This window comes from Theobroma cacao, chromosome 3 (genome assembly GCF_053813885.1).
Source record: "Theobroma cacao isolate CCN51 chromosome 3, ASM5381388v1, whole genome shotgun sequence".
NCBI classification, from domain to species: domain Eukaryota; kingdom Viridiplantae; phylum Streptophyta; class Magnoliopsida; order Malvales; family Malvaceae; genus Theobroma; species Theobroma cacao.
In genome coordinates this window covers 45,076,122-45,093,448 of record NC_142641.1, presented here as the reverse complement: position 1 = coordinate 45,093,448, position 17,327 = coordinate 45,076,122, and the positions used below count along the sequence as shown (strand labels likewise).

The window sequence follows — 17,327 nt, the reverse complement described above, 5'->3', positions numbered from 1 at the left end:
TAATTTTCATCCCATCAGAAAAGAAGAAGGTAGAATTCTAGAAAGATTGATTTCAAAGCTTAAAGATGTAATTGAAAAAGAAAAATGAACCATTTAAGATTAAATTGATGTCTTGACATGCATCACATGATGAGACATGTCTACAATGCATGCACCGACACCGTTTCATGTTCACGGGAGAGTTTGACATGTCAATTTTTCCATACGATTTTGGAGGGAGGAAATTGTGCTTGGCCTTCGGCTCTGGGAAAGGATACAGCATCTGAATCCAATCTTCTCATCTAGAAGCTGGCCTCCAGTGTGTGTTGGGTGCTTTTAGCATGTCCTGGTCTTCTTTTCTTTCTGTACCCTTGTAGGCCTAGAGTTGACGCCGACGATGACTCCAAACATTGAGCCATATTGTCAACTGATGAGCAGTTCCTGTAGTGGAACAAAAGTTCAACTGACAAGTACCTTCCAAATTATGAAGAAATGCAGCAGAAAATGCCACAAAGTCAGATTGGTGCAAAATCGTACACCAGGGTCCAGGTATGACTGCCCTCGAACTAGGGCTAGTGCCTAGTAGGCAATTTACCTGTTTCACATCCCCTAATTAATCTTTGTTGCTTTCTTCTGTCGGCTTGAAATGCAGAGCTCATTTAATACTGATATTGAATCCAAGTTTCATTCCCATAGATCAGATTCTGGGAATTCTTTATATATTTTAAGGGCCTAGGTTTAGGCCTGAGAATCACGTTTGGCCAACAGTCAAACAAGTCCATGCATGGTTATAACCGATATATTATATCATGAAGTTGACCCCTCTCTTTTATAATGCATACTTCGTTCATTAAGAAACGAAGTCGATATACTGGACAATACGTCAATAGCAATAAACACCTAGCCAATGACTATCCTGCTTTTAATCCTTCCCATTTCATGGAATGTTTCTGGCCGTAAACATCAATAATTTTCTTTTTGAAGTGTTTTTTTTTATTTTAATATCGTTAGTAATTGTCTCTTCTAGCTGGAATTCTACAAACAGGAGACGCGTTGATCAAACCCATACTTGATGTACGATCATTTCCGACTAGGAAAAAGATAAAACCCTTATCATGTCGGCTATCCGAATGTCATCTAAAGCTAGTGCTCCATTTCTGATATCTCAATGCTGCCAAAACCCAAAAGTACATTGAATATCAGCAGCAGGGAGAGAGTTAGTCAAACCCCAAAGGCCCAACCCCTCCACCCACAATATGGATATGACGTTTAAGATCATGGGTGCTGCCATTTGTATAATTATGCTCAAGGCTAAAGAACTTCGTTAGTGATAATAGATTTTGCATCTGGCTAGTTTCATATGGTGTAATGGTGTTTGATTATTTACTCTCAGCTAATTATTAAAGCAGCCAAAAGTCCCACTAGTGGCAACTGACAAGAATCCTTTCTCTTTAGAAAAGCAATTTAAGGAATCAAACATGCTAGGGGAATGCAGCTTTAGTCTAACTTCTTAAACAAAAATATATTGCCACCTTTGCCACCACATCGGAAAGGTTATCGTGGTCATCCCAACAACCGAAATATGGGACCTACCGTCTGCTGTCACTGTCGTTTTAGTCATTCATTAAGCACTTTGTTTATTAGGTGCTTTACTTCCACTTAATTACTTTATTAGGCAAACATTTACGTAACTTTTCTGTTCTCCCTGCCTACTCGACATGGCATTTTTGTCTACGTAGAAAAACAACTTTAATTTCTTAATCTTCCAAACACATGCCCATGTGAATGCGATCCCGAAAAAACAAATTTGTGCTTCTTTTTCTTCCTTTTTTGCTGCAAAAGAAAAAGTTTATTGACATCTCAAATATGTTTGTTATTTGGTCGTTTACTGTTAAGAGTGGAGGATTTGATCATGTGCAACATGCAAGATTTGAGCATGTGCAGGGCACATGGCAGTTAACGGTAACTGTCAACATGATGGCATTTGTCCAAATATCATTAACTTGTTGAGGTTATCTTGTAATCTAGCTTACATACATTCTGTTAAGTTTGTTACAGTACTGAAGACTCTAGACAGAACTGCACTTATAAATAGCAGAATGTATTGCAATTTTCATCAAGGGAAATAGATCACAAATATTACAAAACGTTGGTTCTAGTTTCTCTCGATCTGTTCATACTTCCAGTTTTAACATTTACCACTCAGAAGCGAAACCCCAGAGAACCCTTTCTCTGGAAACCTCTCGTTCAGGAATCTAGTGGTTCTTCCGTAAGAAAAGGTATTCCCTTTTATTCTCTGCAATGCAAAGTGTGCTTCTTGTATTTCTTTCTTATTGATTTCCTCAACTCTTCTTTTGGGAAACAAAACCTCTGCTCTGTTTCTCTGTTTCTGATTGCTGTTGAGTTTTATGGAAAATGCCGCATTGAATTCTGGATAAATGGATTGTCTTTTTAGTTCATAGATAATTCTGGGATCTTGCATCCTCTTTGAGTATGCCTGATACATGGCCGGCTAAATCAGCGGTTTGATTTGTCGATGCGACAGATAACTTCTCCGGAGAAATAAAATCTACTTTTAATGCTTCGTATGCGATCCAAAACTATGATATTGGGTTGTTTAGGTATTTCTTTTTCCTGATCTTATATCTTATAATGATATTGCAAACTGAGATTGGAGAGATTGCATTAGGCTTTTTGGAACGGTTACAGTTGTAGTGTGGTGTCACGAAGGCTCTTTCAGGAGAATATTCTTGTTACTAAGATATCAGCCGAATTAAGTACGGAACCTTGACAGATTTGAGTCCTGACCACACTTTCTTGCAACGTTTAATGGACGTAAGAGCACGAGGAAAGTTGACCATTCTTTAAGGAGAGAGAGAGAGAGAGAGAGAGTTTTATTTTGTTGCCAGCTTACCACGTCTTATTTGGAGAGTGATGGTCTGAGTGGAACTAGAAAACAGTCATTGGTGTGAGGCCATTAGCCACTAGAGCATCAGATTAGTGCTTTTCACGATCAGATCTACCCATGTAATGTCTACTATGAAATAGCAAATACTTTTTGTTAAGTATGACTTTTGGTTGATTTTGAAAATTAATTAATATTTAAGACTAATTATTCCTTGCGACAATTGTCAACCACACTAGGTAAAAAAAAATGAGAATAGAGAAAAAATAGTTAGTTCTTTCCTGTACCAAAGATTCTATAAATGTCGCGGGAGCTGCCATTTATTAATGGCATTTGCGGGAGAATTGAGAAAAGAAAGGCAGCATAATTAGGCTCAAGGCTAAAGGACTTTGTTAGTGATAATAGATTTTGCATCTAGCTAGTTTTATATGGTGTAATGGCGTTTGATTATATCCATTCAACTAGTTCTTAAAGCAGCAAAAGTGCCACGATGGACAAGAATCCCTCCCCTTTAGAAAAGCAAGTTAAGGAATCAAACACGAGGACGACCGCTCAATCCAAAGGGAAAGCAGCTTCGGTCCACATTCTTGAACAGAAATATATCCCCACTTTCGCCGTCACACTGGAACCGTGATCATCGTGATCCCCACAACCGAAATGTGGGACCCGCCCTCTGATTGGCTGCTTTTTCTTCCAGTTAATTTCTTTATCCAGCAAATATTATATAAATTTTTAAATTACAAGTCAATGCTTTCTCTTCGAAAAATTAATTTGATATAGTATAGGATGGCCAATTTATCTGTCATTTGATATGAAATTGTAGATCATATATATATATATATATATATATATAAAATAGAGATATAAATACATAAATCAATTAAAAAAATTTTCTTTCATAATTGACTTTAGATAATGCAATTAAAACTCTAAAAAGGAACTGAGGTGGCAAATTAGGAATGACAATAGAGATCAACATCAATATTTTCATATTAATAAATGACGGATATTTTGACATTTGAAATTTAAATGTTAAAAAAGAAAGTTGAAACAGAAAAGGAAATTCCATAAAGAATCCAAATTGAATTACATAAAAACTTTTTAAATTTTCAAATCAGTAATATTAGTGCAATCCACCCAATCTACAAAAAGCCCATCACGATTCCAGCTGTGGAAAAAGTCAAATCAAAATGAAAGAGATTTAGACTTATAAAAACTCAAAAAGGAGGCGTGCCTCTTTATCTTCCCAACTTAAAAACCAGTAGGATATCATAGTATACTACAGGTGTCCTATTCGAAGTCAATAACTCTCTGCATCTTCCAAACGCATGCCCATGTGAATGTGATCCGAAAAAACACAAAAGAAAATATTTATTTAAATCTCTGATATCATCGTTACTCGGTTTTTTTTTTATCTAAACTCCGGAAGACCTGTTTCTCTGGAAACCTCTCGATCGGGTGAAGAGAACCCAAATTGGTTCTTTTGTAAAAAAAAGGTATTGCCCATTATTCTCTACAATGCAAAGTGTGTTTCTTGTTTTTTTTTTTTTTGTTGATTTCGTGAACTGCTCTTTTGGAGAGAGACAAAAAAAAAAACTCTGTTCTGTTTCTCTGTTTCTGATTCCTGTTGAGTTTTATGGGATGTGTCACTCGAATTCTCGATAAATGGATTGTCTTTTTAGTTCATAGGTAATTCTGGGATCTTGCATGCTATTTGAGTATGCCTGATATCTCGCCTAAATCAGCGGTTTCATATATTTTTCGTTTACAGTTTGTCGATGCAACAGATAACTTCTCCAGGGAAATAGAATGTACTTTTAATGCGTAGTTTTTTTTTTTTTTTTAATGACGCTCATGTGCATCTGTTATATCTGGCTCTGTTTGGCTGCCGAGAAACTCAAAAGCTTACTGAAAATTAACCAAAAATAGTTCGTTTTGTTATGTTTTCTTTTTCTGTATTTAACGAAGAGGCGTGAATTTTAGAAAACCTCAATTGAAACCTTTAATAGAATGTTTTCCTTTCTGTTATATCAGGATTTGTTGTAAAGTCATTGTTTTAGCTAATATATTAACTAATGCAAATCCTTTAAACTCTGCATCTATTTCTTATAAAAGTCCGTTTAATTTTTAAATTATTTGTTAAAAGATTAAGCCATTTTTGAAAATTGAAACCTTTTCTGTAATTTTTCATTTTACCATTAGGAATTCGGTCCCAATTGCTTCGTAGATCTCGACTCAGATTGTTCTTTTTATTATGATTATTTTTTGTTGCTTGCTTCAGTTACAAACTGTTTACTCATATTTATTTTTTTTTGTAGGAACTCTGGATAAATACCTTATAAAGTTGGAGCGCTCCATACGTATCTTTTCATAATTTGAGTAAGTTTCTTCATTCCAATTTTCAAATTTTTGCAAAATAATTCCTATGTTTTTGTTTTAAAATCATATCTTAGCTCCAAGGGAGGTTGAGTGGATCAAATTATGGTATTAGAGCTAGAGGCTGTCTTTTTCTTTTTCAATTTTTTTAACTTGGCTTTTCTTACTTTCTCACTAATGAAACTGTAACATATTTTTACTAGAATTATGTTTTCTGTTTTGAATGCTATTATTTGATTTATCACCTTGGCTTCTAACCCCATTTCTGATTCATATTTGGCTGCTTATAAGTAGAGGAAAAGAAAGGAGAGCAAATTAGATTGCCATACTTTGCATTACTTGAAATATCCTGAAAGCTTATCAAAACAAAAAAAAAAACTTGAAATATCTTGAAAGCAGAATAATAAAGTGAATTTGTTCCTGTCTTTACTAGATCAAATTTGCTTATCTATTTCAGGTGCATAGCTTGCTTTAAATTTCTTCTTTAGTTCTCCTGCATTTAAATACTATCTAATTTTGTCGTAATTTTCATTTTTTATGCTAAGCTGTCACCATCTCACATGAACTAACTCATGTTTAAGAAAATCATAAAACTTTCCCCTTTTCTCCTTCTGTTTGTTTGGCATTTTTTCCACCTAATCTCAAGCTATATCTCTTTGCTGGAACTGAAGCGTGAAGTGCTCTTTTCTGTTAGTATTGTCCCAGTGCAATGGCTTCTAATGCTACAGTTGGACAGAAATGTCCATCGCCAATGAAGGCTACATCAAATGGCCTCTTCCAGGGTGATAACCCCCTTGATTATGCACTTCCTCTTGCCATTCTGCAGATATGTCTGGTAGTTGTACTAACAAGGGGCCTTGCTTTTCTTTTAAGGCCAATAAGGCAGCCACGTGTGATTGCAGAGATCATTGTGAGTTCCTTTCTATGTTCAAACTTCTACATATCCATGTATTGATTTCCCATGTTAGCGTTATTTATGTATAGTTATCAGTATATCTGATGTCAAATTATGGCAAAAAGTTTATAGTTTCCCACTTCAATAATTTTTCCATCTGAAATTTAAAAAACATTTCCAATTTTTTTAGATGTTTTAAGTAAAAAATTACTATAGCTTCTGGAAGTAACACAATATTCTATTGATTTAATTTTCACTGCTCATCTACCAGGGAGGAATTTTACTTGGGCCATCTGTTCTGGGTAGAAGCAAGAGCTACTTGCAAGCTATATTTCCACCCAAAAGTCTCACTGTACTGGATACTCTGGCAAACATTGGTCTCATTTTCTTTTTATTCCTTGCTGGTCTAGAGATAGATCTTAAAGCCCTCCGTCGAACTGGAAAAACAGCCCTTGGAATTGCTGTTGCTGGAATAGGGCTTCCTTTTGCATTAGGAATTGGCTCTTCATTTTTGCTCAAAGCAACTATATCAAAAGGTGTCAATGCTTCTGCATTTCTCGTGTTCATGGGTGTTGCTCTTTCTATTACTGCCTTTCCTGTCTTAGCTCGCATTCTGGCAGAGCTGAAGCTTTTAACGACAGATGTTGGAAGAATTGCTATGTCAGCTGCAGCTGTTAATGATGTAGCTGCATGGATTCTACTTGCTCTTGCTGTTGCCCTTTCTGGATCTAACAGTTCTCCCGCTGCATCACTGTGGGTCTTCTTGTCTGGGTGTGTTTTTGTCATTTGTTTGAGTTTCATTGTACCCCCAATATTCAAATGGATGGCTTATCGATGCCATGAAGGTGAGCCAGTAGAAGAGATATACATATGTGCTACATTAGCTGCTGTTCTGGCTGCTGGGTTTGTAACTGATGCTATTGGAATTCATGCCATGTTTGGTGCTTTTGTGGTTGGAGTTGTTTTCCCAAAGGAAGGGCCATTTGCCGGTGCTCTTGTGGAAAAAGTTGAGGATCTTGTATCTGGTTTGTTCTTGCCATTATACTTTGTTTCAAGCGGACTGAAGACAAACATTGCAACAATTCAAGGGCTTCAATCCTGGGGTCTTCTGGCTTTGGTGATTTTTACAGCATGTTTTGGGAAGATTGTTGGGACTGTTGTGGTGTCCCTTTCCTGCAAAGTTCCTGCTCGTGAGGCTTTTGCGCTTGGGTTCCTTATGAATACTAAAGGGCTGGTTGAACTCATTGTTCTGAATATTGGGAGGGATAGAAAGGTAAATTGAGTTTTCCTCCTGTAGTGACTAGAGTCATTGCCTTGTTTCATTATGGTTTTTATGAAATAAATGATGCATTTTGGCTGTTTTCACTTTCAGGTTCTGAATGATCAGACATTTGCCATTATGGTTCTAATGGCTCTCTTCACTACATTCATTACCACACCAGTTGTTATGGCTGTATATAAGCCTGCAAGAAGCAGGAAAGTGGACTACAAGCATAGGACCATCGAAAGAAAAAATCCAGATACTCAACTTAGAATATTGACCTGTTTCCACAGCTCAAGAAATATCCCATCGATGATAAATCTCCTTGAGGCTTCACGAGGCGTAGGGAAGCATGAAGGATTTTCTGTGTATGCTCTGCACCTTATGGAACTATCTGAGAGGTCATCAGCTATATTAATGGTACACAAGGCAAGGAAAAATGGGCTTCCCTTCTGGAATAAGGATCGGCATTCAGATTCTGACCATATTGTTGTGGCATTTGAAGCTTTCCAGCAACTGAGTCAAGTAACTGTCCGGTCAATGACTTCAATCTCTTCAATGGCTGACATGCATGAGGACATCTGTACCACTGCTGAGAGAAAGAGAGCTGCGATCATAATTCTTCCATTCCATAAGCACCAGAGAATGGATGGTTCGTTTGAGACTACGCGGACAGACTTCCGCTGGGTGAATCAGAGGGTTCTTGAACATGCGCCTTGTTCCATTGGAATTCTAGTTGATCGTGGGCTTGGTGGAACCACCCATGTATCTGCAAGCAATGTTTCCCTTTCGATGACAGTTCTTTTCTTTGGGGGCTGTGATGATCGTGAAGCCCTTGCTTATGGGGCTCGAATGGCTGAGCACCCAGGTATCAGTTTAAATGTTATTCGCTTTCTAGTGGAACCTGAAACTATTGGAGAAATTGCTAGGATTGATATGCAAGAGAATTCCGGCCTCAAATCAATGTCATTGGATGAAGAATTTCTTTCCAAGTTTAAGCAGAAAATATCAAATGATGACTCTGTCAGATATGAGGAAAAGGCTGTCCGAAATGCTACAGAAACCTTTGCTGCAATTCGTGAGGCAAGCCGCTGCAATCTTGTTCTCGTGGGGCGAATGCCTGATGGTGAGTTGGCCTTAGCTTTAATGAGGAGAAGTGAATGCCCAGAACTGGGGCCTGTAGGTTGTTTGCTGATTTCTCCAGATTTCTCAGCGACAGCATCAGTCTTAGTTGTTCAACAGTACCATGGCCGTGTATCTCTGAATTTGGCTTCAGACATGGAGGAAGAATCACCTGACAAAGATTCAGAATCCAGCTAAATCTCATTGTCCGAACATTTTGTCCTGATGAGTACACAATGTAGAGGAATTTTCAGTACACAAAGCAAAAAATTAAAAAAAAATGATAAATAGTAACTTGAAAATTCTTTCTACTTAGCTATATATGTATATAGTCGTATTCACATTGTTTTTCTTGCTTCTTATAATGTCTGTTTAGTATGGATTTTACATGAAATAGTTGAAGATCGCATCAAAACGTTCATCTATTACCAAAGACCTTCTTTCCCTCCCAATCAATATGTAAATCAATTAATGTTTAATGTTGACCCTTTCCAAGATTTAGGTTCAATTCAGGCCACCATCAAACAAGTGTGTTTCCCTTTCTTTCTTGAAAAGGGGCAAAAAGAATTTTTTTATATTATATTAATGTAAATGTGCTCAGAAGGGTTTTAACATCAAAGAAAAGAATTTTCCATGGAAAACAAAACTTCAAATAAAGTTAAAAGAAATGGAATTTCGGGAACAGCCGATGTGTCATTGTTTTATCTGTAGCGTAACTTAAAAAACTTACACCCTGCCACACTGTATAACTCTAAGCGGATAACATCAGGTTTGAGGGGATTGAACGCCATTCCGGCTTTACAGTGAGTTAGGGTTTTGAGATTATGGCTTCCCTCTGCTCCAATCTTCATCCTCCGTTTCTCTCTCTGGTTCTTCCCCGCCAAAATACGGTTTCCAGTTGCTTTTTCATCAAGTAGGCCATCATCTTTGTTTAAGTTACTCTGAAATTTATGCTCTTTTTTTTTTTTTTGCTTTCGATTCACTGCTAAAAACCAATTTTTTATTCGTTTTATTTTGTCTATATTACTTCTGAGTACATCAGCATATATGGGTTTGATTAGTTTTGAAGTTGGTTGGTGGTTTTTGTGTCTTACTGTATCAATTTTGTTAATTGACTGTAAAGATAGGTTTTTAATCCAAAACCCAAATGGAATCTTATGGTTTTAAAGCATTTTATCTGGTAATTGATGAAACTGATACATTAGATAACCTATCTGTCATCAAGGATGATGAAATATCTAGAATTTGAATCTTAAAATACTGTTTGCAAACTATGAAAAACTAACACCTTAAAAGCCCATTCTTTGTTTCAGTAGCAGGGTAAAATTCAATCTGAAAAAGGTGTCAACAACGAGAAGAATAACTTGCAAGAAGGCGAGTTCAAGGGGCCCTGATAATGATAGGTTTGTGAGAAGTAAGATCGAGAAAACTGTGGCGAAGCAGGGAGACAAAAAATTTGTTCATGAAGGTTTAATTACTGAATCACTTCCCAATGGTATGTTTCGAGTTCTTTTAGACAATCAAGATTTAATTCTAGGTTATCTTTCTGGAAAGATACGAAAAAATTTCGTACGAGTATTGCCTGGAGACAGAGTTAGAGTTGAATTGAGTCCTTATGATTCAACCAAGGGACGTATAGTTTATAGGCTTCGTAACAAGGATGCAAGTGGATAGTAGGCTAGATTCTCCAAGAAATTTGTGCTCTGACAATCAGTCACTAGGAGTCGATGTGAGGAACCTCCAACTATTAAAACAGGGCCCTGTTGAGTGTAAGAGAACAAAAAAACAATTTGTTGTCTTTTGAGAAACTCCTCAAGCGGTTGATTAATTGGTTCACCGTGCAAAACTACAAACCTGATGAAGATTGGAGGAACAATATGGCAGTTAGTTTAACTGGCGAGTTTCTTGGTGACATGGCAAAGATTTGGACAAGTCTTGGCTTCCCTTGGAGCTTGGGGAATTTCGAGATTGGTGAGAATTAATCTTGTTTTGTAGCCTTACTTTTGAAAGTTATATTAGCATTCTCAACCTTTCTTTGAATAGTTTTGATAAATGTATTTCTTTACTTGAATTGAAACGTATCTATTTTTTCTAATTGTTGAATTTCCATGTACAATTTACATACTTAAAGTAACTTGACTGCGCATGGATGTGCTTTTCAACCTTGATTTGGGTAGTCTTACTGAAATTGAAATGCTTGAGGAATTTCTTGAATTCAAAGAATCCTGATTAGAGCTAGTAACTATGCTAAAGAGATTGAATTAGAGGGGAGTGAAGTTATTGAGAAGCTTTCTTGCAAACAGGATGAAAAGAAATGAAATTCTGTTTTTCCTAAGCTGAATGCTATTGATACTGCCACGACACATTTGGTGCCGATCACTGGCTGATTATTGAGAGATTCTAGTGGTGTTTGGATATGTAGCTACAATGCAAGCATAGGATTGGCTTCTGTTGTTTCTGCAAATCGCTGGAGTAAAACGGCTGACTTATAATTGATTGGGAAAGTCATTGCTAGTTAGCAGTGGAATCCGGCTGAGCCATGGGCAAAGTAAAGATACCAACGAATGAAAATGTGTATCTGTAGGGTCCGACTGAAGATTGCCTAACGCATTGAGGGAAACTAGATTTGCATTCTTCAACAAGTTTGCATAGAGGAGTAGCACTGCTGACAAAATAACGGGGAAGAAAAGTAGTGGGACAGTGATGGGTTACAGCTTCTCTTCACAAATATGACCCAGCCACTCGAAGATAATGCTTGGCCGTCTGCAGGGCTTGTGTTTCTCTTCTTGTTTCTGTTCCTTGAAACTGACTCAACTCTGCACCCAGTTGTTGCCTTTCTCCATTAGATTGAAGTCTATTAACACGAAGGTCTGGGTTTATCTACCCTCTTCTGTGTTTTTGTGTTTTCCTTCTCTCTCTCTCTCTCTCTGGTTAAGGAGAGAGAATAATAATTAAACTTTAGATCATATCATATATCAACTAATTTCTGTCGTTTGGATTCGAGAGTGAAATCTTGAAAACATAATACTTCTTATTCTGAGATGACAAACCTAATGCATGTCATTGTCCAAAGAGAATACTAGATGGTTTAAGTGCGGAACAATAAGAGGTTAAAAGGAGATTTAGAAAAGACTAATTAAATGTTAATGGGAGATTAAGAAAAGACTAAGTAAAATAAAGTTAAATCAATATACTGTTACTTTCAAGTAAACAATTGGTCTGTAATCTATACAAATTCGTAAGCACTTTTAAACGTTCTTTCTTTTCTTCTTTGTTTGAACTAAGATCCATAATTAGCAAAGCCTAATCAAGCTATAAATTAGTTAATTGTAATAAATTATCCGTCGTGCGGCTGTCTTTTCTGAACCCCTCCGTGGAAGATTCAAGCTTTGCTGATTGAATAGATTTAACTACTACTGTCTTAAGCATTTATCATACAATGAAATGGCCACAAAGATTCGTTGGGCAAGTATATTTTCTAGACGACTTAATACTTAGCAGAAAAGGACAGCATGCTTCCGCTTTTTTGTGTGAGTAACAAATAACAGTATTTAGCAGCTGCTCTCTCTCTCTTTCTATATATATATATATATATATATATATATCTGAAGAGATTTAGTTTTATCAACCACGAAGCATCAATTAAACTAGCCTTAATTAGCCATGAGATATACTGTAGAGAAATCATGTTGCCTTGTCTTCTTATTCCTGCTTGTATCTCAACACTCTGTTTGGGCTACCAAAAAGCATTGAACCCACAAAAACCATGCAAACGATTCGTGCTCTACTACCATGACTTCCTCTTCGGTGGCGATGACATGGCTAACGCTACATCTGCCACAGCTACCAATATGACTAAGCTAGGGAACTTCAACTTTGGGATGCTTGTGGTATTCGATGATCCCATGACAAAAGACCAGCGCCTCCTTTCCCATCCTGTTGCAAGAGCACAGGGTTTCTATTTCTACGACATGAAAACCGACTACAATGCTTGGTTTGCTTACACTTTGATCTTCAACTCAAGTCATCACAAGGGAACTCTAAACATTATGGGTGCGGATATGATGATGGAGAAGACTAGAGATCTGTCAGTTGTTGGGGGAAGAGGAGATTTCTTCATGGCTAGAGGCATTGCTACCTTTAAGACTGACACTATGCAGGGTGACAAATACTTTCGCCTTAAGAAGGATATTCAGTTGTATGAATGCCATTAAACAATATATAGGCTTGGTTAATTAGCCACGTGCTAGGTTTGGTTGAGTCTAAAATCAATATAAATAATCAAATTAAAACAAATTGCAATAGGTTTTATAGTTTGATGTTTGGGTGTGATTTGTGTATTCTATGTATACGTGGTAGCAAGTTTGCAATCCTAATTAATCTTAGGTTTGCAAAGATGTCATTGTTTCCATCTGTTTGTACAAAGCTTTAATTCAATGCAAATCTTATCCCAGTTAGCAAAATAATTTCCTCTCTTTTATATGATCTTGATACGAAATAGAATCAAAGCTGATCACGGGGTTTTGACCTAACTAACTAGTCTTGACTGGGGATTCATACTCGATGCTCCTCAATGATCCTGTCTGCTGACATATCTGCTATTGGCTCCTGACCAATTTTAATTTTTTTTTCTTCGTAAATTGGTTGCCTGGTCGACATAGAACAACTGGATTCTTGGTTCGACATTCTAACAACAATATTTTGTCCCGTTTAAATTAACAAAAACGTGACGGGATGTGCAAGCTATACGGAACGTGCATAGTTTCTGTGTTCTACCTAGCTTCAGAATTAAAGTAATGCAGATGTCCCAGATGCCCCAGTTTCTTTCCTTCAACATTGATGAAATGATTTCCATTGCTTCTCTGATCCGAAAATAGAACCCAAAGTGCAAAACTCAACCCTTGATTCAAAATTTCATTGTCTACTGTCTGTAGAACAACTTCAGGTACGTTTGAACGTACGGTACAGAGACACTGAATCTGCATGGATCTGTATATTCAGTGCGCATGAAGGGTGCAGTGCGGTGCGGGATCCAAGAAAGTTCCCTTTTACCATGTTAAAGAAATGAAAATGTCATTGTCTTGAGAGCTGATAGTACGTCGAATCCGGTAACAAGTCGTTGGGAAGATTATGTCTAGTTATTCCATGGGAGCTGTCAGGCGTAGTGCTCCAAAGGAATTGCTAATGTCAAAAAAGGTGCTGCCTGCCTGCTGATTTGGCTTCAACAGTCGTTGCCTTCGTAATTAACAGTTGTTGTCTCGTATTATTCTTTAATATTCAATGATCAAAATGAGCCTTTTTTTTTTGAAGAGTAATTCCATCGTTACTGTTATTGACTTAAAGCACCAATGAAATCATATACACGAGGAACATGACTTACCTCAACAAGAGATGCTGATTTCATTAATGGAGCCACGAGCAGATCGATGGGAATAGATTCCATGGTGATAGGTGGAAGAAAAACGACAACCATTTTTAAGCAACAAATTACAAATCTTCTCACAATTTATCCAGACTTTGTTCAAGATAGCTATTAATTTCGCTTTAATATGGACATTAGGTTGCATGAATGCTACTAGCTACCTAGGCCTTTTGTTTGCGGAACAAGAATTTTATATCTCTTGTGCTTAATTAAAATGGTCAAAGTAATTAAGAGGTATATGGTGTTTTTGTCAATTTAATAACTTTACTTTAAAATTAATTAATTTAATTAAGTTTTTAATTGAAATTTTATGCAATTGAATCCCTCCCCTTTAACATTGTCCAATCAAAACCTTTTTTTAAAATTTTTTTTGAATGGTAGAAAACTTATATATATATATAGACACGTTTTTAATTAAAAAGATTATTTGTCCAATCATTATCATAGATATAGTAATCAATATCAAAGAAATCTTGCCTTTCTAGTGGAATTGTGGGAACTCATTTTGACCTGTCTTCATGATTATTTATCTCCTTTGTCCATGCAAAGTCATTTTCATAAAATTATAAATTGTCTGAATAATTTAATAAACAGGAAGAGCATCATAATAACAATAATCTTCACTTGTCAACCCAGACAGAATAGCTGTTTTCCCCTGATTTTTGGCAAATGCATCTTACTTTCACTTCCCATGAATTCTACTACAGTGTTTTTCAAGTTTTGACCTGATGACCCGGGTTTTGCCCCAGCATCCTCAGCAACCGCCATGATCAAATGGAAACTCCTGATATCAAAAAACGGTCTTTCTCCAGATTCCTCTGTAAACAAACAAACAAACAAAAAAAAAATCTCATGCTAAGCTGGCTCCGTTCAACATTCCGGCTAACCGGAATATCCTTGACCCAAAGTGGGGCGATGACGCAGGAGCTTGATTAAGTCCTGTTTGGTTGACTTCAACTTTTACCTAATTAAGCATCTCCTCCTAAGTCATGCTTAAGCTGTTAAGAGAGGCTATCACCTAGTGCTAGCAGAGCAGCAGCGGTAGTCTCTATTTAAAAACCCAGGCATGAGAAATTATTTATATACATGAGACAAAGTACGAAGATCTACAAATTTTTTTGATAAAGAAGTCATCAAAAGAAATGCTTCCCAAATAACACACTAAACAAACTTGGTTTTGTCCAATCTGCAAGTCAAATTTGAGCTCTCATTAAATTGAATGCCCATGCTTTCCGCAAATAGTATTATTTTTCCTAACCGAAATATTAAAAAAAATGGACGAAATGTATTTAATGTCTTTATTTACTTCAATGATTCTAGCACGATTGTCTGCCCCAATCATTTTCCACCAAATTATGATATATACCAACCTCTTGAATTGCTCTATATATATAATTAAGCTGGCTTTTGAAGCAGCAAATTAAAGCAGGATGATTGCTATCTTGATTAGCCACCACAGAAGTCATATTTGTGTATTCTGTTCTTCACCCTTTTCATCGTGTCTCAATCAGTTGTAGCCACCAGAAAAACGTTGAAACAACGGGAACCATGCAACCGCTTTTCTCTCTATTACCATGACAACCGCTTTAGCGGCGACGATGTTGCTAACGCGACGTCCATTGCGGTCCTCAACGCCACTGCTTTTGGCAACTACAACTATGGCATGTTGGTGATCTTCGACGATCCTATGACGAAAGACAACAGCTTTTTTTCTCCTCCAGCTGCGCGAGCGCAAGGGTTCTATTTCTACGATGGCAAAACGCAGTACAATGCTTGGTTTGCTTTCACTTTGGTGTTCAGCTCCACTGAATATAAGGGAACAGTGAACGTAATGGGTGCGGATCTGTTTAGCCAAAAGACTAGGGATCTCTCCATTGTTGGAGGAACGGGGGAGACTTTTTCATGGCCAGAGGGATTCTCACAATTTATCCCGACTTTGTTCAAGATAACTATTATTTTCGCTTTAAGATGGAGGTTAAGCTGTATGAATGCTACTAGCTAGCTTAGGCCCTCTGTTTGCGGTCTTCATATATCCTATGTGTGTTATTGCAATGTGACTTCAATAAAGACCTTTATATCTTTTGTGATGAAATGATAAAGAGCATCAAAAAGAGCTTAGCTGAGCACTCCTGTGCTTAGTATTACAGCAACTAGACTATGGCCCGTGCGTTGCACACGGGCCTCTTCCTACTTGTTTTTTTCTTTCTCTTTTTACCTCTCTTTTTCTTTCTTTTTTCCTTTTTTCCCCCATGCTCTCCACGTGATTAAAGGAATAAGCCTTTTTTGAGACTTCCTTTTGAAGAATGTTATAAATTTCTATGGGCACATGGCTTTAAACCCACTTTTCCAATGGGCTATGTCGGCGAACCAACCGAAGCTTTATCCACTGTTAGCTAAGATGCGACCCTTGGCCTAAATCAGGTTCTTCAAACGGGATGCCTGCCCAGCCCATGGATACTCTCACTAACCATGTAATTGGACCTAATTTATAATTCTAATTAGTCTCTTCATTCGTGTACTGCAAAAGGTTGTTTATCCAACCAGTTATCATGGATATAGTAATCAATCAAAGCAATCTTGCCTTTCTAGTGGAATTATGGTACCACTTTTGATTTTAGACCGATTATGCCTACTCCCCAAAGGGTTTTTAATTTCTTAATTTGTTAGTATTTATCACGTAATTATTGCGTTAGTGTAGTTGCGTAGAATCAAGCAAACTGATTTTGACTTTTCTTTCATGATTGTTTAATCTCCTTTCCTCCATGCAAAGCCATTTTTATAAAATTATATATTGTCTGAATTATTCCTTTCAATCTTTATTAACTATCATATTGGGCCCTGATGCACAACTTTGCTGCCAAGTTACTCACCAGTCCTGATTTCCATTATGTTGTGGCTTGGAAGTTTTCAACAGTGTGTGGATGTTGGTGTAGCCATTGGTGCATTGCTAAGAAAAGCCGACCTTCTTTGAATCTTACCCGCAGCCTTGAGAAGAAGATTTCATTCACCAACCAAGAACAAAGAAAGTGGGTTTGTCACTAAAAATAAAAATCGAACACACCTACTCCACCAATCTTTCCCCCCCAAAGTTTCCATGGAAAGCAAAAAAGAAATAATTGAGACAACTCAATAATCGGAAGGGACCCCTTTGCACGTTCTTAGACAGGACCCAAACGTTAACTGACAGTGACTTTCATTGCGTAATCATAAATATATTATGGACTAAATAATTACTTGTATGATCTGTGACGATGGAGGTGGAGTTACCTATGAATTCTAGCTTCGGATATGGTTGAACAATTACTATATTGTTTCGTAAAAATTCCCACTGGATCTTGAACTACACCAATTGGAAATAATCTAATCA

General features: G+C 37.0%; 3 protein-coding genes and 1 pseudogene across 9 annotated transcripts; all 4 read left to right on the top strand.

Moving 5' to 3' along the window:
* The first annotated feature begins 2,113 nt into the window (after nucleotides 1-2,113).
* Nucleotides 2,114-9,033, top strand: LOC18606627 (cation/H(+) antiporter 18-like). Of its 3 annotated transcripts, none has more exons than XM_018117934.2 (5): nucleotides 2,114-2,258; nucleotides 5,203-5,263; nucleotides 5,955-6,170; nucleotides 6,427-7,428; nucleotides 7,528-9,033. In XM_018117934.2, the coding sequence occupies exons 3-5, from the start codon at nucleotides 5,970-5,972 to the stop codon at nucleotides 8,734-8,736; spliced, it is 2,412 nt and encodes an 803-aa protein (XP_017973423.2). In that variant the 5' UTR covers nucleotides 2,114-2,258; nucleotides 5,203-5,263; nucleotides 5,955-5,969; the 3' UTR covers nucleotides 8,737-9,033. The 3 variants fall into 3 exon arrangements, with proteins under 3 accessions (XP_017973423.2, XP_007040406.3, XP_088660504.1); XM_007040344.3 differs by lacking the exon at nucleotides 2,114-2,258 and adding an exon at nucleotides 4,106-4,380; XM_088804378.1 differs by lacking the exon at nucleotides 2,114-2,258 and adding an exon at nucleotides 4,106-4,380 and having other exon boundaries at nucleotides 5,932-6,170.
* A 189-nt stretch (nucleotides 9,034-9,222) lies between these two features.
* On the top strand, nucleotides 9,223-11,541 carry LOC18606626 (Nucleic acid-binding, OB-fold-like protein). Of its 5 annotated transcripts, none has more exons than XR_016025247.1 (3): nucleotides 9,260-9,451; nucleotides 9,852-10,509; nucleotides 10,961-11,541. XR_016025247.1 is itself a non-coding variant. In XM_018117936.2 (2 exons), the coding sequence occupies exons 1-2, from the start codon at nucleotides 9,363-9,365 to the stop codon at nucleotides 10,210-10,212; spliced, it is 447 nt and encodes a 148-aa protein (XP_017973425.2). In that variant the 5' UTR covers nucleotides 9,223-9,362; the 3' UTR covers nucleotides 10,213-10,700. The 5 variants fall into 5 exon arrangements, 2 of the variants coding, with proteins under 2 accessions (XP_017973425.2, XP_088660505.1); XR_016025245.1 differs by having other exon boundaries at nucleotides 10,842-11,541; XR_016025246.1 differs by having other exon boundaries at nucleotides 10,806-11,541.
* A 660-nt stretch (nucleotides 11,542-12,201) lies between these two features.
* LOC18606625 (dirigent protein 5-like) lies at nucleotides 12,202-12,854 on the top strand. Its single transcript, XM_007040339.3, is given in 2 exon segments — nucleotides 12,202-12,283; nucleotides 12,286-12,854. Coding segments are annotated over 2 exon segments (549 nt in total). The 3' UTR covers nucleotides 12,753-12,854.
* An 829-nt stretch (nucleotides 12,855-13,683) lies between these two features.
* Nucleotides 13,684-16,024, top strand: LOC18606623 (dirigent protein 5 pseudogene; annotated as a pseudogene).
* The last annotated feature ends 1,303 nt before the right edge of the window (nucleotides 16,025-17,327 follow it).